The sequence below is a fragment of the Volvox carteri genome, assembly GCF_000143455.1.
Source record: "Volvox carteri f. nagariensis unplaced genomic scaffold VOLCAscaffold_3, whole genome shotgun sequence".
In the NCBI taxonomy this organism is placed as follows: Eukaryota; Viridiplantae; Chlorophyta; class Chlorophyceae; order Chlamydomonadales; family Volvocaceae; genus Volvox; species Volvox carteri.
Genome location: NW_003307546.1, coordinates 519,140 through 546,062, shown reverse-complemented (window position 1 = coordinate 546,062; position 26,923 = coordinate 519,140). Strand labels below are relative to the sequence as shown.

The 26,923-nt window shown below is 55.9% G+C and overlaps 4 protein-coding genes across 4 annotated transcripts; 2 read left to right on the top strand and 2 right to left on the bottom strand.

The window, feature by feature from the left end:
• Positions 1 to 3,016: 3,016 nt before the first annotated feature.
• VOLCADRAFT_115935 (uncharacterized protein) lies at positions 3,017 to 15,431 on the bottom strand (the record flags this gene model as incomplete). Its single annotated transcript, XM_002946317.1, has 19 exons — positions 3,017 to 3,209; positions 3,505 to 3,737; positions 3,929 to 4,085; positions 4,318 to 4,425; positions 4,670 to 4,794; positions 5,087 to 5,383; positions 5,667 to 7,282; positions 7,355 to 7,490; positions 7,978 to 8,109; positions 8,295 to 8,771; positions 9,134 to 9,400; positions 9,774 to 9,968; positions 10,232 to 10,370; positions 10,924 to 11,135; positions 11,193 to 11,464; positions 11,918 to 12,402; positions 12,874 to 13,124; positions 13,404 to 14,645; positions 14,724 to 15,431. 19 exons carry the CDS (start codon positions 15,429 to 15,431, stop codon positions 3,017 to 3,019), a joined length of 7,245 nt encoding a protein of 2,414 aa, XP_002946363.1.
• Positions 15,432 to 15,900: 469 nt separating this feature from the next.
• On the top strand, positions 15,901 to 17,030 carry VOLCADRAFT_115933 (uncharacterized protein; the record flags this gene model as incomplete). The annotated part of the gene is made up of 3 exons (XM_002946484.1): positions 15,901 to 16,018; positions 16,354 to 16,455; positions 16,738 to 17,030. The coding sequence occupies 3 exons, from the start codon at positions 15,901 to 15,903 to the stop codon at positions 17,028 to 17,030; spliced, it is 513 nt and encodes a 170-aa protein (XP_002946530.1).
• Positions 17,031 to 19,599: 2,569 nt separating this feature from the next.
• VOLCADRAFT_102951 (uncharacterized protein) lies at positions 19,600 to 21,827 on the top strand (the record flags this gene model as incomplete). The annotated part of the gene is made up of 4 exons (XM_002946483.1): positions 19,600 to 19,647; positions 20,783 to 20,931; positions 21,519 to 21,665; positions 21,731 to 21,827. The coding sequence occupies 4 exons, from the start codon at positions 19,600 to 19,602 to the stop codon at positions 21,825 to 21,827; spliced, it is 441 nt and encodes a 146-aa protein (XP_002946529.1).
• Positions 21,828 to 23,293: 1,466 nt separating this feature from the next.
• Positions 23,294 to 25,214, bottom strand: VOLCADRAFT_86562 (uncharacterized protein; the record flags this gene model as incomplete). Its single annotated transcript, XM_002946316.1, has 4 exons — positions 23,294 to 23,509; positions 23,738 to 23,788; positions 24,068 to 24,214; positions 25,200 to 25,214. The coding sequence occupies 4 exons, from the start codon at positions 25,212 to 25,214 to the stop codon at positions 23,294 to 23,296; spliced, it is 429 nt and encodes a 142-aa protein (XP_002946362.1).
• Between the last annotated feature and the right edge of the window lie 1,709 nt (positions 25,215 to 26,923).

Here is a 26,923-nt window from a genome sequence, read left to right as displayed (position 1 = left end):
CAAGAACGTCATTGGCGCACGGCGTGCTTCTTGGCGCATTATCTCCAGCATAGAGCAGAAGGAGGAGAGCAAGGGCAATGAGGAGCACGTGCAGAGGATTCGCAAGTATCGCACGGTGGTAAGCTTTGCTTTCGGACAAGGGCTATGATCCTTCTTCGGGGAACCTTCGCAGCCGGCGCGCAAGCTTAGCGCCCTGCTGGCTACTCGCCGCCTATCTTATTCATGCTGGTGATATTGTCCTGCTAGGTGGAAGAGGAGCTCAGCAAAATTTGCACCAGCATTCTCCAGCTCTTGGATGACCACCTGATCCCCACGGCGTCTACGGGTGAGAGCAAGGTTTTCTATTTGAAGATGAAGGGTGACTACCACAGGTATCTGGCGGAGTTTAAGACGGGCGCTGACCGGAAGGAGGCCGCTGAGCACACCCTGCTCGCATACAAGGCCGCGCAGGTGGGCAGGCGAAGAGTCTCCACTGCAAAATGGTGTTCACCAGTTATTAAAGCTTCTCTTGCTTATTTTAAGTTTCAAAGAATGAGCGTAAACGTGGTGCTGAAGCTCAGCTTGTTTCTTCCTATCTGTGTCGCAGGACATTGCACTTGTGGACCTTCCGCCCACGCACCCTATCCGTCTGGGCCTGGCGCTCAACTTCTCCGTCTTTTACTACGAGATTCTCAACTCGCCCGAGCGCGCATGCCATCTTGCCAAGCAGGTACGTTGTGGTCAAGTTTCGAATCTGTCAAACATCGAGGAGTGGCACCCAACCCCTCCTGGCTTTGTTCGATGGCGTTGCAGGCGTTCGATGAGGCCATCGCTGAACTTGACTCTTTGGGCGAGGAGTCTTACAAGGACAGCACGCTGATTATGCAGCTGCTGCGCGACAACCTCACACTGTGGACGTCCGACATGCAGGTGCGGTTCAACTATTGGACATGCCTTTTCGTTTTGTTTCGTCTTTGACATCTGCCGCTTAGGACAGCGCAGTTATATGGCAGTCAACCATTCGAAGTCAAAGGGGTCGTTGGAGACTGGGGTTGCGTTGAAGCGCGATGGGCGAAAACTGCATTTTTCCCTGGTTGTAACGGGCTCATACCTCCTGTCAAGAGTGATATATTTTAATATGCTCAGGCAGCAACGCGCCCAGAACGAGTCTTACACTTCCCTCCTGTGCGCCCCCCTCCCTCCCTGCTTATTTTCAGGACCCAGCTGCGGGTGACGACAGAGAGGGGGCCGACATGAAGGTTGAGGATGCAGAGCCCTGAGTACCATCTAGTTTCTTCAGGCGTCGGACAGGGGCTGTAGCCGTGTTGGTGGTGTATATTGTTGGTCCATCCGGGGGAGCGGGGAACGGGTAACCTGTTAAGTAACACGGCGCAAGTGGCATACATCCGTTCCCAAAGCATTAATGGCTTGCGAGGGTCCTCGGCAACACACAATTCTTTCTGCGTCGCCTGGTGACTCGTTGAAAGTTGCCGGGGTTTTGACTTGAGGGTTACATTGGTTTCCTGTGGTTCTGAAATGTCGAGGAAAGGGCAAATTCCGATGCAACCTAGAACTGTACAACACACGTCTTGTGGGTTGAGCGTAGCAGTGCTACTGTTTCCTTGTGTGGCACCCTTCGAAACGTAGCTCTGTTGCTTGATATTAGTGCGACCGTGCAAGCATAAACCAGGCACCAACGTTTGGGTAATGAAATCGACACGCGTGTTCATGGTCATGGCGGATGGAGCAGTTTATAGTGCACAATGGACATAATTGAGTAACTTAACAAAATGATCTCAGTTTGCGTGTCTGGCTACCATCTGTGATGTGAGAAGAGTATGATACTGTACACACTGCCCAGCTGCTCACAGGACCATATTAACGTTTACAATCCACGTTCCGTGCCTTCCATCTCTTTCCGTATACCATCATCTTGGTAAATTTACGCCAGCACAATATACAGCGTTGCATAAGTATTCGTCTCCACCACTCCTCAGCCAACTGGCTCTGCGCGTACTGTGTCCATTTCTTCAACGTTGCCGGACTCATACTGCTTACATCAGATGGTAGATCTCGTAACGTCGTGTTTGACAAATTGTCGCTGCTACGGGTAGGAACGCCTGCATGCAACAGCTCACAAGATAAAATCACATTCTAGTAACACGCCCCTAGGCATAAAACACACGTACCTGTTTGTGTGCAGATGGCACGTATTTCAACATGCTCCTGTCCCAGTCCTAGACTCTCTGCACTAGCGCAGCTGCCCCACGTATGTAACACTTGTCGATGTCGGCTGTCAGTGTATAAATCTGGCGCTCTGTGAACAATTGCTTCAGCAACCACGTCTTCCGGGTTCGGTTCCAAAACCAGGACCTGCGCCGTGCGTCCGCCAGACACCTGCAGCTCCTCCATGCCATACCGGGTATTTAGATTGTTATGTGACAATGCAGACGACGGCGTTAGCACTTGCTCATGCGCAATTGTGGTATTTCTTTTCACGACCGCCTGCACCGGAACTGAGGTAACAGCGACGAATCCACGCTGGCGCATTGGCTGCAATCCAATGGGCAGGAACGCGCCGGTGACCACGGAGGGCAGAGAAGTCTGGCGTACCCGCAACTGATCCTCATGCGTGCGAACATCTACAGATACCAAGGTGCGTTTGAGCGTCTCCGTCTTAGCACGCGTGTTCAGGGCGTGCAGACGCCATTCCACCATACACCGGCGAAGTTGACTGCTGGCGTGGTGAGCAACGGCTTGGGACCAGCCGATGCTGCTGCAGTTCACGGAGCTTGATAGGTGACGCAGAACACGGAGAGCGAGGTTACGCTCATAATGCAGCGTTGCGGCGGACAATAGGTAAACATTCGCGCGAATTTCGCCTATAAGCTCTGCCCACGCCGTCAAGCTCATCCTTAAAAGACGCCTGCGATAGCAGCGCCATGAAACTGGTTTACCGTTGGACATCCCTGAAAGCCTTAAGCAGCCCCAGCGCCAAGCAGCAAGTTAGTGCATAACCTGACGCGCGCGAGGTATCCTACCGGTGCCGCCGAGCCATGAGCGCAGAGCAGGCGCATCGTAATTGGGCATGTGCAGCAGCCATTGCATGCCACTGCCATAGTAGAGCACGGAGCGTGCTGCTCTGATGCACCTTTACCAGGTTTGCCGTCTCAGCAAGCACAAGGCGCCAGGAGCTCAGAGCACGCGATAGCAGCGTCCGAGCATATTGCCTGCGTGGGCAGAAGGCAAAAAAAACATAACTTCGGCCACAGGAGAGATATTGTATGGTGGTGTGTGCCGAATGGACGCAAATGGACCTTTATATCTCAATCCCAGTGTGAGGGGATCAAGGGCCAACTGCAAACGCCTGCGGTTCGTTCATGGAACTGTTGACATGGGAATGCGCATTCCTATTTAACTACTGAGATGCGAAAAAATTCCTGCTATGATACTCATCCCCGGCATACAGTATCACGATGGGCGCAACTTAGATGACCGCGATTGGGATTGCGAACCCAGTCCCACCTGTACGACACCTCAGAGTGCGCTCTCAGGGCCGCTAGCGCACAGCGCAGCAGCCGCTGGCGGCGAACATCGGCCTCACCCGCCAGGTAGCCCCTTGTTCGCAAGCGCCGCCGCAGATTGCATAGGCTGCCAGGCACATCCCGCATCCCACGCGTGAGCAGCCGCCAGGCGCGCAGCAGCCTCACTGTCCGGCGGATGACGAAGCGCTCCTCCCGCGCCGACTCTACCGCAGCCTAAGGCGGCAGCCATAAAATCATACGGAGAAAGGAGAATCCCTTTAATTACTACGCGAGGGAAACTAGGCTAGCCCTTTCTAAAAAGGACCATGAGTGCCGAATTCCCTGCAGCAGACTTACAGAGTAAGCATACATCCTGCAGATAAGTTGGTCCATAAGAGACGGTTCTGCGGCTGAACCAATCGCACCTGCCAAGCGGCAAAAGACCGAACGCGAAGCAGCGACGCGCGAAACGCCGCTGCAGCTTGCTCGTTGATACGGTGCTTCCGCTTGTCCAGGCGGTATGCTCGGTAGCGCCGCAGCTGGTTGAAGGCTTGGCGTAGCGCGTCAAATTCGTTGCCAAAGCTGCAGCAAACGAAGAATTGTAGGCAGCAGAGGCTCCAAATGACATGCCTTGATGTTAGGATTGTATTGCGACATCAAATCAACGCTCCAAGCAGGTTCTCACATTGTCTCGCCCACGACAACCAGATGCTAGATACGCTTGGCGTAATGCGCGTTTGTGACATCATGGGGAGATTGCACCGCCTGGGAAGCAGCACCCCTGCGTCGTCGTCGCTTGGCTTTCCCTACTTACTGCGTGGATGGCTCCGGGTACGCGTCCCACAGCATTTCCGCTCGGGCGAAGACCCGCAGCAGCAACTGCCGAGTTCGCAAGACGTGGAGCCACTGGCTAAAACAACGCCTGCATGCCGCTTGCGCGTAACTGCCGGGGATAAGGTTGACAAGGTTTTCAGTGTAAACGTCAGTCAGCACTAGTGGCAGTGCAGAGCAGGCGCCTTTCACGATTTCGAGATTGGTATGTGGCGGGGGCACACGGACGGGCCAGTGGGAGGTTCCAGCCTGGTCCGTTTGCGTACCTGGTCCTATCCGACGGGCATACCAGTTGCTGGTACGTCTGTTTACCCAAAGCCCGCTGCCGTACTCACAGCTTATTTGCAGCAGTAGCACACGCGCGCTTTTCCTGCGACATCCGCGAGCCCCGACGCCACCGCAGCAATAGGCCACGCACCAGATGTGCACGTGCCTTGGCTGCAGCTCGGCGCTTTGAAACCTGCCAGGCGGAGGTGGGAAAGAAGGAAGGCCTCGGCACATCTGTCATGGGAAATTAGGTTGTCTCCACGCCCGCCGACAGTGCAGTGGCGCACATAACGGGGTATGAGTAGAACGCCACGGTGCACGTGCAGGGCATCCGTTATCGCACGGAAAGCACAATCCCTAAACCCTCCGCCAACTGCATTCAATGTCGTTAATCGGGCCAAGTCCTAGCCACGGCAAAGGAAAACAGATGAGCCGTGTGTATCGTCGCGCGGCCGTAGTGGCGGCTACTTAGGTAGGTTGAGTACCTGGTCGTTGCACCACATACACCACCAGATAAAGCACGCGCGCAAAATGCGCTGCCAGATGCGCTTGCGGCCCAACTCGATCAAGCCCGCTCGTTGGCGCCGCTCGCACACGTACGACTGCCAACGGTGCAAACAGCGAAGGTAGGCGCTGCAGCGGGCTACTCGCTCCGCCAGCGCCTTGGGCTCCCTGATGGCCGAACGCCAGGATAAGAGCGCAGAACGCAGTGCCACCACGCCGGAGATGCCGCGCAATCGGGCCGCCAAGCTGGTCAGGCTGGTGGCATACGCCCGGAAGCCCTGCATTAGGCGGCGTGTCAGGACAATTGGAATATGGGTTGAGTGGCTTCATCGGCTGCCCTCGGCTCATGCCGCAAGGCATGCCAACCAACTTGGCTGAAGATGTACATTTACCAACCTTAAGACGGAGCAGAACTCTCAAGAGTGGAGGAAGAAATAAGATCGCAAGCAAGCGGGGCAGCAGCTCTGGTGATTCTGCCAGGCCTCACTGCGTCTGTGACACTCTATATACCCCTTCGAGGTTGAGTGCTTGCTCGCACAAGACATCAGCTAATGCGGTCACCTGTAGCGTGCGACAGCACAGCCTCCTCCTGTTAAACAGCCACGCTGCGCCATCCAGGCCTCGAGGCGTTGTGGTGCCAGCGTCCACTGCAACACTCTGTGACGCGGAGCAGGATGCGTCTGAGCCCTCGGCTCCTCCCATCTCGATGGGCGCCTCACCGTTCGTTACGTGACTGGGTCGGCAAGGAGTGACAGCCAAACCCAACGCAGATCCCGCTTGGGCACCTATGTCGCGGCCCTTTGCGGCCGCAGTCGCGTCATCCTGCAGCTGCAGTTCGTGCGTGTGCATAGGGCCCAAGTTGGCGTCCTTGCACGGCTTGCTTGTGGAGGTGGCCGTAGCCCCCTGGGCCAGCATGTTGCCTGGGTCGGACAAATGCGCATGTATGGAACTCGCGCTTGAGAGGCGGCCCGCAGCGCGCCCCGCAGGCTCTGAGGCAGGAGCGGACTTGCGAGACTGTGATGGCAGCTTTTCCAGGCCCTCCTCTTGACCGGACATGTTGCCGCTGCTGCCAACACATCGCCTCTCCGAAACCGATCCTGCAACACCGCCGCTGCTACTAATAGCTGGCGTGCGGAACGGCAGTCGAGGATATCCCATCTCCCAGAAGGACGTTGTCTGGGAGTCGTCCAAGTACGGCTGCGATGCAGAAGGCAGCTGTGAGCTGCCCTCATGTCGCGAGCCAAGAAGGCTACCTTGGCGTTCATGGTATGCCCCGAGCCGCGCTGATTCCGTGCCAGCAGCCGAGGGGTCAGCGGCGCTACCGTCTTCGCCGTCAACGCCGCGCACCTCACTGGCGCCAGTGGCATCTGCATTGGAGCACACGAGCCGCGCTGCATCCTGATCATGGCCAAGCGCTCGCTCGAGCAGGGACATGTGCCGGCCGGGTTCCTGTGAAATAGCAGCGCCATGCGGCAGTGCATGTGGAGGGCTGCTTGCGCCACATTCGTGACACGCTTTACTGACCCTGTGCAGCTCATAGGATGCGGATGGAAGCTGCTGCCTTCTTGCACACCTGTTGTGGACTGGCTTACTGCTGTGCGCAACGTTCGGAGCCCATGCCGCAGCGCTGCCGGCACCACGAGCGCCTAATAGCTGCAGGCTTTCCGCGAGTCTCTGCCCCCTTGATTCCGTAAACACCTCCAGCCGCGGCGGTATGACGCCTAGCGGCGGTCCATCTTCGCCCTGTATATCGTCCGTGGCGGCTGAGGCTGCGTAGCCGTCGTCATTGTTGTCGTCGGCGTCAGCTGCAGCAGCCATGGCGGTGAAACCTGCGCTTCGGGGGCATCTGTGTACGGGGCTAGTGTCCAGAACGACCCCGTCGTTGTGGGCGGTCGCCGAGCCCAGGACGGCCCGGGCAAATCGCGATAGCTGTACAGTGGACATGCCATGGAAGTTAAGGCCGAGACGGCCAGGACAATGCTGCGGCTGCTGAAGAAGTTGATCGTCTGATGATGACGCGCCGGCGTTGCTGGCTTGCTGCTGCTGGTGGTGCTCAGGTTCAACGAACAGACCCGCATCGTCACGCACTGCTGCTGATAACGTTGCCATAGCATTGACGGCAGGTGGCGGGATCTGGAGGCGCATGGACGCTGCGCTGGCGCTGTCGCCCAAACGAGCTGGGTGCGGGGAGGACATTTGTGCCATTACAGCACACTGTCCCGCACTGCATCGTGCTCCAGGACTCGCACCATCACCGCCATCCTGGGCTCTCGATTCCAGATCAGAATCTGTTTCAGGCTCAGAGTCTGCCAGCAGCATCCCCGGCCGTGGCTCCTGTGCCCTTCCGAGCGGCAATTTCTTGGCAGTCCAATCCCAGCCGGCGCCCTACGCGAGGATGGCACGGCAGGCGGCCGGACAGGTGCGCAGCTTGTAAGAGGCGCTGAGCCGGGACGGGTGGCAACTAGGCACCATCCTCATTCAACCGGCGAGCCCTTGGCCTGTGGCGTCCTGGCGCCCTGGCGCCCCGGGCGTCCTTTGGTCTTACCGCCTGGGCTCCCCTGCCCTGACCTTGTCTTCCCCCTCGGTGTCACCTCATGCCGATGACCAACTCAAGACCGCCCTCCCATATGCCATCCTTCCGCTCCGACTGTGCCTACTGCAGTGGGCCCTTACACGACATCCGAGGTGGCCTCACAACAGCCCCGCTATTGGCGTGACGGCGATAACTCCCCACGACTCCCCCTCTTTCCCCAACGCAGGCCATGCGTTTCGACAGCAGAGGTGAAAATGTTCCCTACCAATGCGACATCCTACTCGCCTGGCAAACTGCTTCAAGGCCCTGTGCCACGACGACCGGCCGCAGCTGCCGCACCAGCTCGGAGGGGTAGCCCTCCAGCTTGCTACGCAGCTGCTGAGCCGACTGCTGCAGCTTGGCACGTGCGGGTTGCAGACGTAGCAGCTGGGCGCGGTGGGACACCTCGGCGGCCTCCACCTGCTGCGACAGCTGCACATAGGGAGCAGGGGTAGGGACAGGGCCGCACGGTCCCCCGCAGAGATGGAGCGGGAACACGTCATCACCTTCCCTTGGCGGCTCCACCGTTCAACGACTTCCCTTTTCCCATATATGACGGCACTGTCCAAGCCCCGGGTCTTCTGAGATTATGTTGTACTCTTGAATGCATCTCTTACCGCGGCTGCCTCTGTCATCGCCGCCCGCAGCTCCTCCTGGGCAGCCTCCGCGCGCTCCGTGCAGGCCTCCAGCTCCGCCTTCAGCTGCTCCTCGCGTGCGCGCAGCGGCTCCAGCAGCACTGATTGACCCATTGTCGGCGTCGACGGCAGGTCTATCGTCTGAGCCTCTTGAAGCTCACGCAGCCGCTGCCGCAGCGCTAGCACGGTGCCCTGCGCCCGCTGCTCCGCCACGGCAGCCTGTGCCGTCTCCCGTGATGCCGCTACAGTCCGTTCAGCGGCATCCGCTGCCTGGGCATCCGCGGCATCCGCGGCAGCTTGGAGCTCGTCGTCGGCGCCCTTGGCGTCCTGTGTCGCACGTGTTAGCCTGTCCACCGCGACCAGCAAGTCATGGACCTGCTCGGCAACGACAGGGTAACCCTTTACATAACAAAGCGCAGCGCATTCGCATAGCAGTCTCGCCGTCTGCTGGTAGCTGCGCTGAAGACACGGCAGGGCACAAGGTTCTCCAGAAGAAGCGGAGGCGGATAGCAACGAGGCCTGGAACTTGCGGCTCATCACAGGCCTTGGGTGCACTGCATTTAGCGGCGCTACCGTCGTGGCGGTGTATCCTGTTGCCCATCTGTCTATTTACCCTGCCACAACTCACCACACAGCCCCGTACGCTACAGATCGTCCTTGTGGCGGCTTACCGCCGAGGGCTGACTCTAGCAGATCCCACCTTGCTACCCAACGCCACATGACACAAACCAGCTCCACCTTACCGCAACTCCCAAATTAAGATCCCCTCCCACACTTCCCTAGCCAAGCCGTTAACAACTTATTCAGTTCATTATACGTACCTCCAGCTCCGCCAGGGATACCACTTTGGCGGCTTCCACCACCTGCTGCTGCGCCTCCGCCACCCGCAGCGCGTGTCGCTGAGCTGCGTAACGCGGTGCCGCCGTCGCCTCCAGCTGCGTTTCCCGCCAATGCGCCATGAGTGCTGCCTTGAGCTGCAGTGCCTCCGACAGCCGCCGCTGCGCCGCCAGCAGCCGCTCGCGCCCCCGGCGCTCAGCCTCTTGCGCATGTGTGAAGCTGGGGTGGGGTAGCTGCCTGGCCGCGGCTTCCTGCAGCGAAGGATAGAGGAGTAGAGAGGATAGAGGCAATACAAGCAAGGGCACCCGTCAGGGGAGCATCGGGCTCTGTCTTTGTGCCATGAGTATCGAAGGCCCACGATGCGTTACGCGTGGCAAGGGACAAGTCCTGAGGGCAAACCAACTATGTTAATGCAATCTCTCAAGTACGTGTCTAATCCAATGCGACGGGCCACTTTGGACTCCTGGGAGCTCATAACACTACATCACCACTCACCAGAAGATTCCAGCACTGCCCACTGCCTCCAAACGAGCCCAGACATACGCACGAATGCTTATTCCTGCCATACGTCTTTCCCCCAGAATTATACTTAGGACGTATAACCACATATGCACACGTACGCACCGCTGCTGCTTGCTTAGCCAGCTGGGAGTGCCTGAGAGAAGCCTCCCACGCCGTTGCCTCAGCAGCAGCAGCCTGTGCCTCCTGGTGCCGAGCCTCCGCCTCCGCTAGCTGCGCCTCCACGTTCCGCAGCTCGTTCGCCGCTTCGACAGACGCCGCATGGCAGCGGTCGATGTAGTCCCCAACAGCCAGCACCTCCTGCAGAGCATCTCACTTCTGTTAGGCTGCCGTTCCTCAACCCATTACCAATCGGTGATGGCGAGTGCAATTCCCGCCTCATTAGACGTCTTGCTGAGGATACAACCATCAGCAGGGTGAATAATAAAACGGTTTGGAAGAGGCGGAGGCCACAATGCCAGCCACAAGCTGACGTGCAAGGCAAGTGGTTTGGCCCCTACACGGCAGCACTCCACGTAGCTTAGGCTGCCTACCCCGGTTCCCCGCGCAGAGCCCTTCCGCACCTTGTCCAGGTGCTCCATGTCTGCCTGGAGCGCCTGCTGCTGGGCCCTAGCAGCCGCCATGTCGTCCAGACTGGCGGCGGTGCGCCGCTGTATTTGGTCGGCACGCTGCTGGAGGCCCAGTCGCACTATCCGCCCGTCCCTGCAGCGGGTACAGATACAGAAAGTTACACCCTCCAGTTGCATTTACAGAGTATTGGGATTCGGTTACATTCTTGTCCCTGCATTTGCTTGTATTTGCACTTGCATGTTTGTCGAGAGGAAAATGATATCTATTTGGATGATGACCTACATTGTGACCATGGGTCAGGAAAGCGCTTGCACCGCCAATGACAGGCAGCGAGCCAGGTGGCTAGGGTTCGTTGACAGGCACTTGGTAAGGAGCACAGGCCCGAAGGCAAGGACAGGGATTTATGTAACGCTTCAGGATGCCCATCCAACACGCGCGGTTTCGTCCGACCCTACATCCGACGCTACTGGTAACTGCCAATAAGCGCCTAGTCATCAAGTCACTGCATTGCACACCGCCCGCCCTACGTCCCTGGCTTCTGGCTCATGAAATACCGTGTCGCACCATTGCCTCCTTTTCCCTTACACCGGGGCACTGAGCCTGCACCGTTACCACATGCATTCCAGGGTTCCAGCCTTCCGGCCCTAGCTTGTTTTAACATCCCACGCCGTGTCATCGCACCCACCTCTCTGCGGCCTCGAGTTGAGCGTCTACATCCTCCGCCATACGCTCCACCTGTTGCAGCTGCGCCAAGAGCACAAGCACTTGCCGCTTATGCCGCCACTGACCACTTATCAGCAGCCGCGGTGATGCGCGAACACGGCCACACCGTACATCCCCCGCACGCGCCGTGCGGCTGATGGCCACCCCTCCAAAGTCTGCCCGCTCATGATCGTCCTGAGCCGAAATCCCCAACGACGATGAGGGAAAGGGGAGAGAGGAAGCGGCTTCCACGCCCGCGGACGTCCCCAATGGTGCGGCTGTGATACGGAGACCGGGTCCCAGGCAGGTTTTGTGAGCCTCGATGGCCTCGGTGGTTCGCTGCTGCGCCCCGGCAGGCAACTTGGTGAAGCGCAGGAAGGAGCGCAGGTGGAGGAGCTCATCCGACATGGCAAGCATATACGTGCGTGCGGCTGATAGCAGCTGCTGGATCATGATCGGCACACCGGCCAGCGCGAGTGGCGCGGGCAGCTCGCTCTCGTTTACTACCGCCATGGCATCGGAGGCTGCAGAGGCGAAGGAACAGGAAAGCGAGGTGGACAACACCAAAGCGGGAAGAGTGGAGACCGGGAAATAGGGTAAGGCAAAGTGGGGGCAAAAGATTAGCACCGACAGCCCCCAGCACGGGGGTGAATTCGAAGAAGCAAAAAGCAGCGGCCAAAACTTTGCGACCCGTTGCCTCATTTTTGGGGGTCCGGGGGAGCAGCCCCCCGAAAAACGTTTTGAAAACGATTACAGAGAAGAACGCCTCCAGTAAGCACCTGGATACTGAGGAAAGGGAATGACTAAAAAGCTGTCTAAGCACTGTTCCTGCCGAAAATCAATCATTCCCTTCGAACGTTGATTTCCCCGCCTATGTCTGGCCTATATTCGGTCCTAAAACATGCAATGCCTCATCATGTGTTGCATACTGGGTTAATAATGAGGACATTGAAGCTGCGATGGAGCCGCATGCCCACCTACGGCTGCGTGTCGCCCGGCCAGCTGTCGAATGAGCTGGCGGCACCTGCGTGCATAGAAGTGCCACACATGCATTGCACGTGCCAGCAGCTGCAGTCCACGCCGGCGTGCCAGCGCCGAGTCCCACACGCGTTCCACTGCGCGGCTCACGTGCAGGAAACGCCAGTGCGCCAACGACGCCAGCAGCAGCCGCGAACGGTATTGCCGCTCTGCGGTACGGCGCAGCCGCCCCGAGTGCGCGACCCGCCGTGCCGTGTCCCGCCATGCCAGCAGCTGGCGCCGTATACGCGCCGCACAACATGCGACCAGTGCGCGCCGGAGAACGGCCTCGCGCATACATGCAGCACGCCAGGCGAACAAGCACTGTGCAGCGCGGCGTGGCGCAAGACGGTCGTGCAGACGCATGCCCAGCTCCCGCAGCTCACCAGTGCGCCTGACGAGGGTATGCCAGGCGGACAGCACGCGGACAGCCTGGAGACGCCACCTGCAGGGGACATGGCAGCACACATAAAGGTGGGTATGACGTGCAAGCGCTATCGGCCGCATGTGCCTTCGGCGACCTTCAGTCGTAACGCGTTTGGTTCGTAATCGTAGCATTGGGCGCCGTGCCACGGCATCAGGATGTGTGCAGCTGTGTTAAGAAGCCACTCAGCCTTACATGTCGCCACTGCTGGATAGGACATAGGTACATACACACAACGTCAAGGCGCTGCACCATGAGCGGTTCAGCGAGCGGCGGACATTCAGGTCAGATCACTTCCTGACATTTGCTATTCAGGATCTGCTTTTCCCCACCACGATCCTTCGGACCTGCCCACCCTGGAATGTCGTGAAGAGGCCTGTTGCACTCCATATTTTGGAGGAGCACACCCGACTATGGCGTTTACCTATAGAGGCCGCAGATGCCGCGGGTTTGTCCCCGGACCATTTCACCCTCCCGTGCGAGTCCGCCCACCTGGCTGCAGCCATGGCGTCCATACGGCCCCGCAAAACCTCGCTCGTCGCCGCTGCCCTCCTCCAGCACTGCCATGCGGCCGCTGCCAGCGGCCCGCCGGCTTCGTTACGCGACTGCAGCAGGTCCAGCAAGTGCAGTGCTCCGGCCGCGTACCGTCGCAGCGCCCCGAGTGCCACTTTCAACCGCAGGCGGTCCTCCAGCTGCGACAGCAGCGCCGCCGTCACAGCGGGCGGGGTGCCAGATGCCACCACCTGTGAATCCGTTCGATGGCATGAGAAGGCAGGGTGAGGGGGGCCAGGTTGAAGGATGGAGAAATGCTAAGCTGCAATGTGAGAAATGGCCCCACACCCACCGTAGGATCATGCCCCAAACCACTTGCTTGTTTATCTTCCCCGGAGCAGCCAACCCACTTGCCCGAGCTGGTAAATCGCACCCAGGCAGGGCTACGCAAAACCTTAATTGCCGGCAGCGCACATTTTCAACATACGCGAAACATAAATCGTGCGTGAAGTGACTACACATGCACCCACCAGCTCATGCAGGCGCGCCAGCCTATGTCGCGAGATCCCCAACCGGCTTCCCAGCAGGTACGCCTCCACGTGCTTCCGCTCCAGCTGCGCCTCCTGTAGCTGCTGCACCAGCTCGCCCATATCATCCACGGCCGCCTGCCGCTGCTGCGCTGCTATCCTAGCAACCGATCGCAGCCAGGCGTAGCACGCCGGTTGTAGTGCCTGCAGGAACCCCGCGGCGTCCGTGCTGCCGGACTTGGCGAGCTCATGCGCCCGCGGGCCACCAGGGCCGCGGGCTGCAAGCGCTTGGTCGAACGGCCACCGAACGGCATCAAAATTTTCATAAGCCCCATTCTTACCGCAGCGTGCGTTCATGGCCACCGCCGGCTGCGGCGGATACTCATCAAATGCATCCGCGCCAACACGGACCGCACCAGGGCGTCTGTACATGCCTTGCGTAAAACCCAAATCCGTTCTGGCCGCTGCCATCATGCTTTTGGCCGCGGGGTTCGTAAGCCCCCCTTCCTGCCCAGATACTTGCGGCCAGTACGCAGCGGAAATGTGTTGGTCTGCAAGTCCCGCCGTGAAAGCGGAAACCGCCGGCGCCAAGTTGTCTAGGTCCCGTCGCTGCTGCTCCTCAGGCGCATCGCAGCCTGTCCCCATCGGCGGTCGATCGGCACCCATGCTCGCGCGGCCCAACCCAGGGAGGTTGAGCGACGCGAGCAGCAGGTGCACCTGCTCAAAGGTCGCATGTGGTGACCCGGCAGCGCTGGCTAATGGGCCGTCTGTGCTCCTGGCCTCTGGACTGGTAGCCAGCGCTCGGCGCACACCAGGAGACCTTGAAGCCATTGCCGTTGCTGTGACTATTCCAGCCGTTGCTCTTGCTGTTGTTATTGCTGCTACTGGTGGCGATAATATTGGTTGAGTTATTGTTCTTGCAGTTGGAGGTGGCGTCCTGGTAGGCCGTGGGCTGGCCTTCTGCGTCGGCTGGCCTAGCGTGACCGTACGTGTGGCCACTTGGCCCCAGGCCCGACCAGGTCCGCTGCCAGTGCTCGACCGGAGACCTACCCGGTGAGGTGATATGCTTCGCCTGCCTGCCTGCCGTGATGGGGCTTGCCGAAATTCCCAACCTGCAATAGCCGGCATCGGGACCGGCAGAGCGCCGCCCAATCCCTGACAGGCGGCAGGCGGGTTGCCTGCTACGGTTCCATGCATTCCCAATTGCTGCTGCGAGTGCTGTCGGGCCGTAAGCTGCTTTACGGGCTGTGGCCCAGAGCGTAGGTGTGGAGGTATAGCTGAGGCATGACGCGGCATGACCCATTTTGGAGATGGCGAACGGACCTCCCGGCTGAATACGGGCGGCCAACCGTCGCTGTGAATCCCTGGTGCAAGGCCAGCCGGCCCAGAAGGAAAGGTGGTCAGTGGATATCCCACTGGGCTGGTACAGCCCAGCACTATGCGCGCCTGTGCAAGGGCGTGTGCATCCATGGAGAAGCCGCTGAGTCCAGCTTCTTTGCTACCAGCTGGATCCGGTGCCTGCCCTGAAACCTTCAATGTGGTGCTGTCGGACTGGCTTCGGCCGATCGCTGTGGTGGGATTTGCTGCTGGCTGGGAGTCCTGGGCCAGTGCCGGTTCTGCCGGTGCCATGATGATCTTATTCTGTTGCGGTTGGGGAATCCAGCCGGGGTACACCTTTGGCTGGGGCTCTGGTGAGCTGGCATAGCCTTGAACGGCCCTGAACAACCTTCTCACTACGGCCTCGTTTGATCCTTCGGGCCCGGTCGGCAGTGTGGCCTGCTGTTGTGGTGCATCGTTGCTGCCAGGGCAGCGCTGCTGGGTTGGGGCCTGTTGGTGTTCCGGCGAGGGGGAATTGTACCCTGCACCAGGGCCGCGCACACGGAGGCTGAAGGAGACGCTCTTACGGATGCCCTGTGGTTCTGGGGTTTTGTCCTCCTGGGGCCCATGTCTTGAAGTCGGATGCTTTGACAACGGCCGAATGCCCTGCGGGTTTGATATCGAATCAACAAACTCCATGCCCAGATTAAGCATGAGTCAACTGCATGTTTTATCGCACCAGTAGGCTCCCGCAGGTTCCAGCTAGAGACGCGTCCGCAGAGAGGCATGGTGGCGATAATACCGTCGCGATTGACTGGTTAACGGGCACAGCCCGGCTTGCAGAGCTCATTCATAAGTTAAGCATCATCTAATACATTTGCTGCCCTAGACATGTTGAATTGCTTTCAAGAATTCCTTCCTTCCGTAGAGGCACGAGTTTTTATACATCCAAGAGTTTCCAGGACTTTGCACATCTTTGCTTATATTTCTACGTTTGTGTGAGAGTTGCTTTGCTATTGCTTCCGCGGAAAACGGTATGACAGCCTGAATCCAAATCCACATACCATGGTGGGTTGGAGCTTCCTTAAATCTACATCAGATATTACTTACAGTGAGTTTACGCAAACAAACACTCATCCTTTTCGTTCTTTGGCGGTTGCATTACACGAAATTGCAGCTTGAAATGGCCATGTTATCTCAAAGAACTTTCAAGAACCTTCGTCGTGGCAGCCGGGCCAAAGTTATTCGCCCTTGTGGTCGCTTTGCCCTTCAAATCCAGGCCCGTTTTGGGGGTGGACGCGGTGAGTTGGTTTAATTTCGTTGTTCGGCGGCTCCAGGCCTGCAACTACGTGATGGCCAGTGCAAGGTTTCCCTAGGCTGCACAATGCGTCCCTTAACAATGTGCTAACAAAAGTGCTCGACATGGGGCTAGCAGTGTTACAGTGTGGCCCAGGAAAGCGTCAGGATTCGTCGTTGCGCTGTAACCGGGACTGTTGTCGATGCCATACCAGTAACGGGACAGAAGAAATGATACCTAGGACTCAACGGTAGAGCCTTCAGCTTGGGGCTATTGAGGGCTCTCCCGATGACCGTACCCGATGACCGTACGCTGAATCCACCTCGTGTGACCTATCAGGGAACGTGCTTGACCGCCCTGATGTTGATTTGAGCAAGCGGCTGGGCGGATTCGACCTAAGCGATTTCAACTTGGGCGGCTGGAAACCAAGCACGGAGTCGGGTAAGCCCTCGATGCCACAGAAAAAGGGAAAAGGGAGCCCACCAGAACGGGCCACGCTGTGAGCAGCACGCCTGCGCTATCCATTGACGAAACATGAAGTGTGTATGCCCCCTTGCCAAAGAGCAAGGATGGGTCGGGGCCAGCACCAAACCAAATTTGCTTTGGTAAGGGTATGCACGCGTGTAAGCAAATCACGTAAGCAAATTGTTCGTTGTGCATCACTCATTACTGGTACATGTGGCACCAACGGACCGGATGACATCCTTTTCCTTCCTCTGACAGGCCGTAGCGGCTCTGGCCTCGATAAGGACAAGCAGTCTCCCCCGGGCGGCGGCAACTACCGTGTTCTGCTGATGGACAGCCCGCAGCACTCGGAGAAGGTGGTGGTCAGGGGAATCTGTACCGTGGTGCCCAATGCGGATGAAGCCCACGCGCGGAACTGTTACCACACCTCCAAACAGCTGGGCATGGCCATTATCACGACAGCTCTGAAGGAGCACGCGGAGTTTTACAGGCAGCAGCTGTATACGTACGGTTGCCGTACGGCGATTGAGCCGGACAGTACCGTTGCTTAGCTCCGGACATCAAGCAGGAGGGCGATTGTTTTTTGTGCTTATGTGTGTTTGAGTTTCGTTTCCTTGTTTTGTTTCGCGCATCTGGTTAGAAGATTGGTTGATAGGTATATCCGACTTATTTAATATGGCGGCGTGCTCTCGTGCATGCGTTGAGGCGTGTTACGGGTTTTCGAGCGGAGTGAAGCTTGAGTGTAGTCTAGTGACGGAAGCGTGTTATTATTATCATTTTTTTACTAGTTGAGCGAGCTGTTGAGTTGAGATGAGCCGTCCAAATAAGTTGAGAGAGCTGTTGCGATGAGTTGACCCGTATATATTGAGAGCTAACAAGCATATGCCCGCGCCGGGAGAGTGGAGAGGCTCGGTCGATGGTCTAAAGTGATTTCAATGATTTCATTTCACTTGGCATTTTATGTTGTAAAACGGATGATTAAAATTCAATCTGCCTTATGGGCATATAGGTTCGAATGTAATGTCAAATGTAATGTCAACGCAAGCTACCTCACGGCGTTTGCTCTACCCTTGCTTACCTCTCCGGTGCATTGTATTTTTATTGTTCATTATGTCAATTAGGCCCCAGCTATTGGTGCGCAATGCCATTTACGTTGTTGCCTTTGGTTGTTAAAGAAAAGACGGGAGGATCAACCCAAAGAAGGGAGGATCAACCCGTACATACGAGAATGGCAGATGTAAAAGTTCAATGGATTGCGCATAGCCTCCTCCGGGACTATGGGGGCTTAGGGTTTACGTACCATAAATCTCCACACGACACACGCGCAGCCCTATTGGGCTCCTGCATAAACAGCTGCTGCATCGCAGCGTCCAGCGTCAGTCTTGAGTTCTAATCCTGACCAGTCCGTTAGCGGCGTAAGCTAGCCAGAATGCTAAGGGACGGGGACGCTAAAGCACAGGCTCGGAAAGGCGTGTCCACATCCGAACCGTCAGCCATGCTCCATTTTATGGTTGCCATACCAGAGGGTTGCAAAAACGGTCTAATCCCCCAATCCCGGGGGGTGGTAGTGGTCAGCCATCCCCCCATCCTGGCTGGGGTGACCGACTCCCATCTCACATCTTAGGGGCCCGGTGCTAATCCCATCCCTTGAGACAGGTTTCCCATCCTGCCAGCCTGGGTCCCATCCCCAATCCTATGGCCAGGGTTTCCAATCCCATCCTGCAGCTGTGTTCCCCCAATCCTCATCCTGCCAGCCAGGGTCCCTTCCCAATCCCTTCGACCAGGGCCATCCCCATCCTGCAGCTGTGTTCAGATCCGAAAGCTGTCAGCCAGGGTCCCATCCCCATCCCTTGCCAGCTACAAACCTACTCCTTACGTTTACACAGGTGCTGTAATATCGGCTTTCTCTTTAGGCGTAAATCAGGGGAATGACCAGGGTTATTTTCTATTTCCGCGAGATATTTTTCTCTTGCTCTATGGCTTATTTCCTCTAGCGTCAAATTCCGCCCGGCTGTGTTCGTTCCGAAGCAGACTGAAGCGACAAACGCTCGTTGAAGCGGATCTCGACTGAGGAAGAACTCGCATCACAGAGGTCTACATATCTAATTGCACACTGGCTGCTATTGCAAATCGCGCGTCCTAAGGGGGGAAGGACTGTTATGTTCGAAGGACGGCCACAGCAACAAATTATAATGCTGTGGTTAGAATGGCAGAACGTACAAGGGTGTTCTGTCAAAATGTCCATGGCTGGGAACGTGCACCATTGGTTCAGATTCATAGCGCAGGAGTTCAGCTGCACATTCCGGCGCCAACACTCCACGTTGGGTGCGCCAAAGCGCTACGATAAACAACCTGATAACATTACATCAAGCCAGACAGTCCAATTGGAATGCTTTTGAGTCGACTTGGACTTCTGCGCAAGAATTGCTCCTATGCACTATAATGTGCAGAGTTACGTGGAGTTGTGCCACAACAAAACAATAAAGACTGCAAACTTTCTCAGAGTTGTGCATACTGGCTTGGGAATGCGGTGCGGCATGATGCGGCCAGCATCTTCGCGCCTTGCAACTTCAGCTCAGTTTGCATGAATATAACCAATAAAACATCACAGTACTAGAGAAGCAGTTTGTATGAGGAAGTAACATGAAAGCTTAACAACTAACTCCAGGGTGGGCCTCACTTTGAGCCAGGACCCCCAAAGCGGCTTGCTGTTGATAACGTTTTGTTGGCTTAGATGCGACGGAGCGAAGCGACCGGATCTTCTAAGGCTGGTTCTGTGGTGCTGTCGTACAACTGGGTCGCAGTGGCGACTTCATTCTTGCTGCTCTCCTGGTGAAGTCATTATGCCTTCACGCAGAAGAGTATACAGCCTTGTCCAACTAGTCAGCGTGACAGGCTGTACTTGGACCCCCAAACCGGCTTGCTGTTGATAACGTCTTGCATGTTGATACGCCTCCTGCGGACTTGTCCCCCAGTAGGGTCTGCAGATTGCATACAGATTACGTTCGGGTCTTATTCAAGGTGTCCCGTGTCCCAAACTTCGTCTTGGAAGACGCCCATCTCCTTGCGCTTAAGCGCAAGCTAGTAATAGCCCGACGACCGTTTGTTATCTCTTCCAGAATGGCATCCGATGGTGCCCTGGGTGTGGATGTGCATGGGCCGGACAAGGTAAGAACGGGGTTGGACTGCGTCTGACTGAAGAACTGGCACCAATGGTGCACGTTTCTCACATTTACACCAAGTCGCGTTACATGCCTGTTCTATTCCCAATGGTGTTAACCTTCTGCAGAAGCGTCAAAAGCTGGCAAAATTGACGGGGTTGGGCTTCGCCAGGGACATGGCCGAAGTCATCGTGGAAACGCTTGGGATGGACCCCATCGGGCAGTCGGCCGATGCCGGAGCAGGACTTCCTTGTGTTTGAGTTTGGCTAGCTATGGGACGCGACTTATAAGCAGAACTTCCTTGTGTTTGAGTTTGGTTTGCTATGGGACGCGACTTGCAAGCAGGACTTCCTTGTGTTTGAGTTTGGTTAGCTATGGGAAGCGACTTGCAAGCAGGACTTCCTTGTGTTTGAGTTTGGTTAGCCCCGCCGGCCGGACCGGGTACGACAGCCTTTGCGACCGGCCACTGGACCGGAACCGGACCCGCAGAATTTGGACCGAAAAGGTGCTGCTCGACGCTCCCAATCATGTCCTAGTGATAAAGTATGACCATAGCCAGCGTTTTGAGCGGTCAGGCCGACGCGCGCGACCGGTCTTCGCGAATGTTTGGGTTGCTTTGAGACACATGGAGACACACACACATGTACGCGCACATGAAAAATGAAATAAGAAAAGTATTATTTTCTGTTTCCTTTAAATTGAAGTTGGAAGTGGAACACCCTCACAGTCCGTAACACCTAAGACCTCAAGTAACAGTGAAGTTCGATGAAATTTTGGTAATGATAACACCTAAGACCTGAAAGCATGATGAAAACGATGGAGTTCTGCCTGCGGGGCATGCCGGTCTGATGCGGGTGGCTTCAGCGCCGACGCCGACAGGGCATGGAAGTCTGTTGTGGGCAGCTGCAGCGCCGACGGTGTGGGCTACTCGCGAACGGGTCTAGCGTGCGACGGTGGAAGCTAGTGCTGAGGAATCAGGACCTTTTGCATACTTGTCGACGTTGGGGTTGCAGTAGTCGGGCAGAATGATGTGTTTAGGCTTTTGGATACGACACCAAGTCTGTCGGCTGACAGGTTGTTCGACGAACTTGATCCGTGTACCCTGCGCTGGTCCGCACATCCACCACGGAACCCGCACCCAGCACGTTACCCCGGATTTCTCCCACCCAGCTGTCAGCCCCACGTTACCTAACCTCCCGACCGCACCAAGCCTGATTGCGGACACGTTGTGCAACAGAAAGGCAAGGGTATGGCCTCAGGTACCGAAGCTGTCCTGGGAATTTGCTGACAGGTTGGGATGTGGTTGATTACAAGCAACGGTTACATCACAGAAAGGCAAGGGTCTGGCCTCAGGTATCGAAGCTGTCCTTAGCCGCCTTAAGCGCGGCAGCTTCTCACTGTATGCACTTTTCTCCGCCAGGGGCAACTCCGACCACAGCTTGCCCAGCAGGCCGGAGACGCTTGCTGATGGCACCCCGTACTTCACATGAATGGTGGTGCCCTGAGAAGTTGCCAACTCATGCTGCTCCTTGCAGAACAGCATGTAAGCATTTAGAACCTGCGCACCCTTGCCGCAATTGGATCTAGAAGCACCACCATTGGTACACTGCTTCTTGTGTCGCCCAGCCTCCCCAGCCCCGCCACCCGTTCCACCTAGTCTGCACCGCTGCTGCCGCCTCCCCAGCCCCGCCACCCGTTCCACCTAGTCTGCACCGCTGCTGCCGCCTCCCCAGCCCCGCCACCCGTTCCACCTAGTCTGCACCGCCGCTGCCGCCTCCCCAGCCCCGCTGCGTGTTCCACCACTCTGCACCGCCGCTGCCGCCTCCCCAGCCCCGCTGCGTGTTCCACCACTCTGCACCGCCGCTGCCGCCTCCCCAGCCCCGCTAGCCAGAACTCTTCGGAGAGTCACCTTTTGCGCTGCCTTTACAGGACATTTGTACATCTCAGGGTGCACAGGGGTGACAATAGCCTCCAGCTCAAGGAAGTAACGCCATCCACCATGAAACCAAGGCACAGTAGGCTGAAGTAAGCTTACCGAGGCGGCTCCTCTACTGCATGCTCCACTGCATCCTCGACCTCCTGCCCCGCAGCCGCGACCCATACGAGATTGCCGCCATGGCGCGCATTGTCATACATCTGCTCCATTGCGCGCAGCTATATGATATCTACGTTAGGCATATGAGCTAAATCAAAGCCTGATAATTTTAAAGCTGGGAAACAGGCTTGATGGAAGGCTAGATGGAACGGTTGAGCGAACGGGAGGCTTAATGGAGCTCGTCGTCCACAAAATCAAAATGTCCGACAGAAAACAAAAAAATTGGATTGATTAAAATAATGGGAATTTTATTTGGTGCCAAGTGAATGAGGCGCTTGCACAGTCGGACTGGAAGCTGGTTATTTTGGTCCGGCAGCCGGTCCGGCGATGACCGGAGCCGGTCCGGAATCCCCGTTTAATCATCGGTTAGCTATGAGACGCGACTTGCAAGCAGAACTTCCTTGTGTTTGAGTTTGGTTTGCTATGGGACGCGACTTATAAGCAGAACTTCCTTGTGTTTGAGTTTGGTTAGCAATGGGACGCGACTTGCAAGCAGGACTTCCTTGTGTTTGAGTTTGGTTAGCTATGGGACGCGACTTGTAATCAGAACTTCCTTGTGTTTGAGTTTGGTTAGCAATGGGACGCGACTTGCAAGCAGGACTTCCTTGTGTTTGTGTTTGGTTTGCTATGGGACGCGACTTGCAAGCAGAACTTCCTTGTGTTTGAGTTTGGTTTGCTATGGGACGCAACTTGCAAGCAGAACTTCCTTGTGTTTGAGTTTGGTTTGCTATGGGACGCGACTTGCAAGCAGAACCTCCTTGTGTTTGTTTGAGTTTCCATGTAAGCAACTATGGAGAACTAAACCATCCATCCTTGGCCTGTTTTGCAGTCCTGTCAGTATTCCAAGTTCTGCACCTGCAGCCTCATTTTACAGCAGAACACCCAATTCTAATCCTCCAACTGTGTTCCCAATCCTATGGCAGCGACCTCATCCTAAACTTGCGAAAGCCTGCAATCCCCGTCCTGTCGACCAGGGTCCCATCCCCATCCCTGGCCAGGGCTCCCAATCCCCTCCTTGGTCAAGGTTGCAATCCCCATCCCTCAGACAGGGATCCCATCCCCATCCTCACCCCCGACAGCAATCCCCATCCCAAAAGTAGTGTAGCACGCCTAATCCCTAATCCTCGCCCTGGGCCCCACATCCCATCCTGACGTCGTCAACCCTATTCCCCATCCCGCCTGACCAGTACCTGCCCCCAATCCCCCATCTCTGCAACCCTCTGGCCATACCTACTCACGCAGCTCCGCACCCAGCAATTGCTATTTGAACCGCTGCAATATGTTCGTATCTTCGTATCTCACCGGTAACAGCCGAAGCCAAGAATGGCCAGGGCGAAGTGATATATAGTACTCGCCTAGCTTCCGCTAGCTATGTTAAAGGGATCCACACCTCTATATACACACAACATTTGCGCTAACACCAGCACCATCCTTCCATTTGGTAGTCGCCCGGGCTTAGCTATGAAATATATATGTGCTATAATGTTATGAACAATCGTACTCTTGCACTGGTTATGCGCTGCGACCCAGATGTCAATGGACCTATAACACATGCTCTTCACGGCACCCACGGCTGCGCCTTGGTGTTGTGCTGTGCCACCAAACGAGCGCACTCGAGGCTACCGGCATCAGTGGGCACGCCGAAGCTGTTTGCATCACATCGCTTTGGGACGATGTCCGGCAGGATTCGTGCAGGCCGTACGCTTGACAACGCCCACATGCTCAACTCGGGGTTGTAATACGCCTTGCCGCAAGCCACGGCCTGGATAAGCACCTACGCGTCAGGGCCATGTTTGCGTCAGTGCACGGGGACAGGAAGCATTCCTGGCGAAGCAGTACACTCCCACTGGCGGCCAAGACCACAACCATGCGCGAAAGCCCGCTTGAAGCCCCTGCGACAGTGTTGCGCAGGGTAACCCTAGGGGCCGGGTTTGTGCCGGGGACCTCATCAGCCAGGGCAACCCGCCACGGTACACTGGGCGGTTCAGGAGAAGGGTCATACCTTGGGCGCCGTTAGGTGCTTGCTGGCCTTGGGGAACTTGGCGGTTAAGGCCTGCTAACAAAGTAGTAGAGATGCACACCTGAGAAGGAGCACGAGATCCAATCCATCGACCACAGAAGGCACTTTGGCTGGCGCAACCAAGCTGCAGTGCTACAGCAGTGTTCCCGCACCGCCAGCCCCGACGGCCGAGGAACTCATCATGGCGACGGGCCGTCGGGCGTGAGCACTTGAGAGTTGAGGGGCAGTGCTGTAAGCGGGCACTTCTGTAATTAAGCGGATCTAAGAGTATGGCTTTCTAAAGCCAAGGCCTTTGTCTATCCCAGCATTTACCTTGTCTACTGCTTTATACGCGTAGTAACAGGACGACAACGGCGGCCAGCCATTGGCTCCGCACTTTCCAAGCGTCCATCGCCCCACGGTGTAACGGGTGGTGCCGTCGTACACCGAGATAAGCTCTCCTCCTACAGAGGCAACCACCTTGGTCGCACAGCAAGGGCACAGGCAGGAAAAGAAGAGGGTCCAGTTGACAGCATTGCGCTTCGACATCCATGCAAACAATCATACCGGTAAATTCTGCACAGGGCGTCAAGTTACCGTGTAATCTAAGGCTCGCATGCTTGGCTTTCCTCTTCGGCTTGCCTTTCATTACACGTCCATCGAACTAAAGTGTCCGCAAAGTGTTGACCTATCAGGACACATCTGTGGATTGAAGCCCGAGCCGTGTTATCCTTCAATGGCAATCACTGTGCAAACATCGGAATATGATACTGGCGAGTGGCACAAACTAAGGAATACACCATAATCAGCACGAAGCGACAGGATCCTCGATGTCCTCAAAACGCCTCAAACCCCAGCTTCGCCCACCAGCTGGCAGCGAAACACACGCATGCTACACCGAGCTGGCTAAAAATTACTTCCTTTACCTTATAGAAAGTTGTGGGTTCCTGTAATTCGACAGGATGCCATCCTTCGTGCTCAGGGATTTGTAAGGCCAGTAAACGCTGCCTACTCTCCGTTGTCGCGCGCTCAACCTGGCCCAAAGCAGGCATGTAATGGCCATCAGTCATGACACCTACTCTTGTCTGCTAAGGGAAACGTGTTACCTTTTCTTTCTGTCTCAGGAAGAAATTGTACGTCTGCAAGTATGAAAAATGTCAATGGCGCGTTTACTAGGTTTACATCTCCAATAGCATTCAAGCCCATCATACATTTTTAAGTCTTTGATCCATATGGGTTATCGTTGCATTGCAGCCTCCGATGTGTTCGCGATGCTATTGTTGACCGTGACGAAATCAATCTCCCAATCCAATGTTGCGACAAGACTAGAGATTCATCTTAATAAAAAATTGGACAGAAACGCATTTCCAAAGAGCAGTTGCGCCCGACTGTCCGATTCAAGTGAAACGAAAACAACGGAAATTTCGGAGCGCAAAGACCTTCCACAATAGAAACACTAGCATACCTTCCATGATGGCATCATGAATAACGCAAGATATCCTAAATGTTACAAATTCAGCATGTCGCTATGCTTTTGCCGGAATCGGGGGATCGGAAACCGTTGTGCTGGGCTAAGTATACATTACGAAAATGTAGGACACTTCGTTTGTTTCGTGGGCATACCCGTGGAAGCTGGGGATCTAGCGATCTCCCGTCCTGAGCGACGATATGCCCGGCCGCCGAGTTTGCTTTCGGAACGTCCATTTTTGTACGGATCGCATAAAATTGCTGATCCTGCCATCCTCAAGTAATTTTGCCAAGTGCCGACTTCTGCCGGCCATCCCTGCTGCCAGCCGTTAAGGGCCTCGATGTTTGAGGGGGGACGTGGCTTGCAAGTACAGATAGAATGCATCAGAGGAAGGAACGCCTTGCACAATGGATACCGATAACTGAGAGATATTAGGTTTGGCAAAGGCTCTGTCAACATGCATCAATTTCAGGACGTGCAGGGTGTTGATGCGAAGGGTTGCCGTGTCGCCCTGTGGCCTGTTTGGGTAACTTGCCAGACTATCGTGAGTGACAGCTGAGGCCGGTCTGAGGTCGCATGTTAGACTGAGTGACAGCTTTGGACCTGTCTCGGGAGGCCCGTCAAAACGGCTGTTAGGTTCTAGCGTACTGATAGCTCTCGTCCTTTGGGATAGGCTTTCCAAGCCTTTATAAGTCTCTGCTGTTTATCGGTAACAGTATCTCAGATTCACACGTTTACGCCTAGGCAAAGGGGCTTTCGGTGGTAGGTCGCGGATCTCCCGAACACGTGTAACGGCTAATGTCTCCTTAGTCGTGTCTGCTAGGTCCCTGTGAGATAGCGTCTCACCAACACAGGGTACAATGTCTCTTAGGGGTTTTATACAAGTCACAAGTTCCCAACCAAAGCGGGGATGTCCGTCAAAGCCCCGGGACTATCACTATGACGACGGGTGATCGCGTTAAGTCCGCGTTAGCTCGCGTTAGTTCGCGTAACGGTGCGAATCTTAGCGTTAGGTGCGAATGAGCATGCTTTTGTAACGCAAAGTGCTAACGCACAACGGCTATGGAAAAGCGGAAATCGGCCCTTCTGGCCAAGTTTTTTAAAAATTTATAATTTTCAGATTGTAAAGGTTTATTTGGAAATAAACTTGCGTCGTTTTGGTCGACTTGAACAATTTATCCGTGCGTATGTTGAAACGCGAAGCATACGCGCATGTGTAGCAAGGCGATACGCATGCGATTCCATATTGCGATTCGTGCGTGTGGGGAGACAATGCGTAAAGCAATTCGCGTCCACTCGCACATCAAACGCACACAGTCCGCAAGGCTATTTGCATGCGAATGCATGTTGCGTATCATGCGTATGAAGGCTGATTGCGTAAAGCTTAACGCGGCCTAACACTCACCTTCCGCACACATTTCGCAACGCATTTCGCATGCTAATACATGCTGCGTTTCATGCGTATAAAGGCTCATTGCGTAAAGCTTAACGCAGCCTAACACTTACCAAACGCACACATATCGCAACGCAATTCGCATGCAAACAAATGTTGCGTTTCAAGCGTATGAAGGCTCGTTGCGTCAAGCTTAATGCGGCCTAAGCTAACACACAACAAGCACACACGATTTACCTTTGATGAATCGCATGACATAACAATTCGCATGCGATGTTTTATGTGTTGGTCGCATACTCAGTTCGTAAACCTTCACACAGTCTCATGA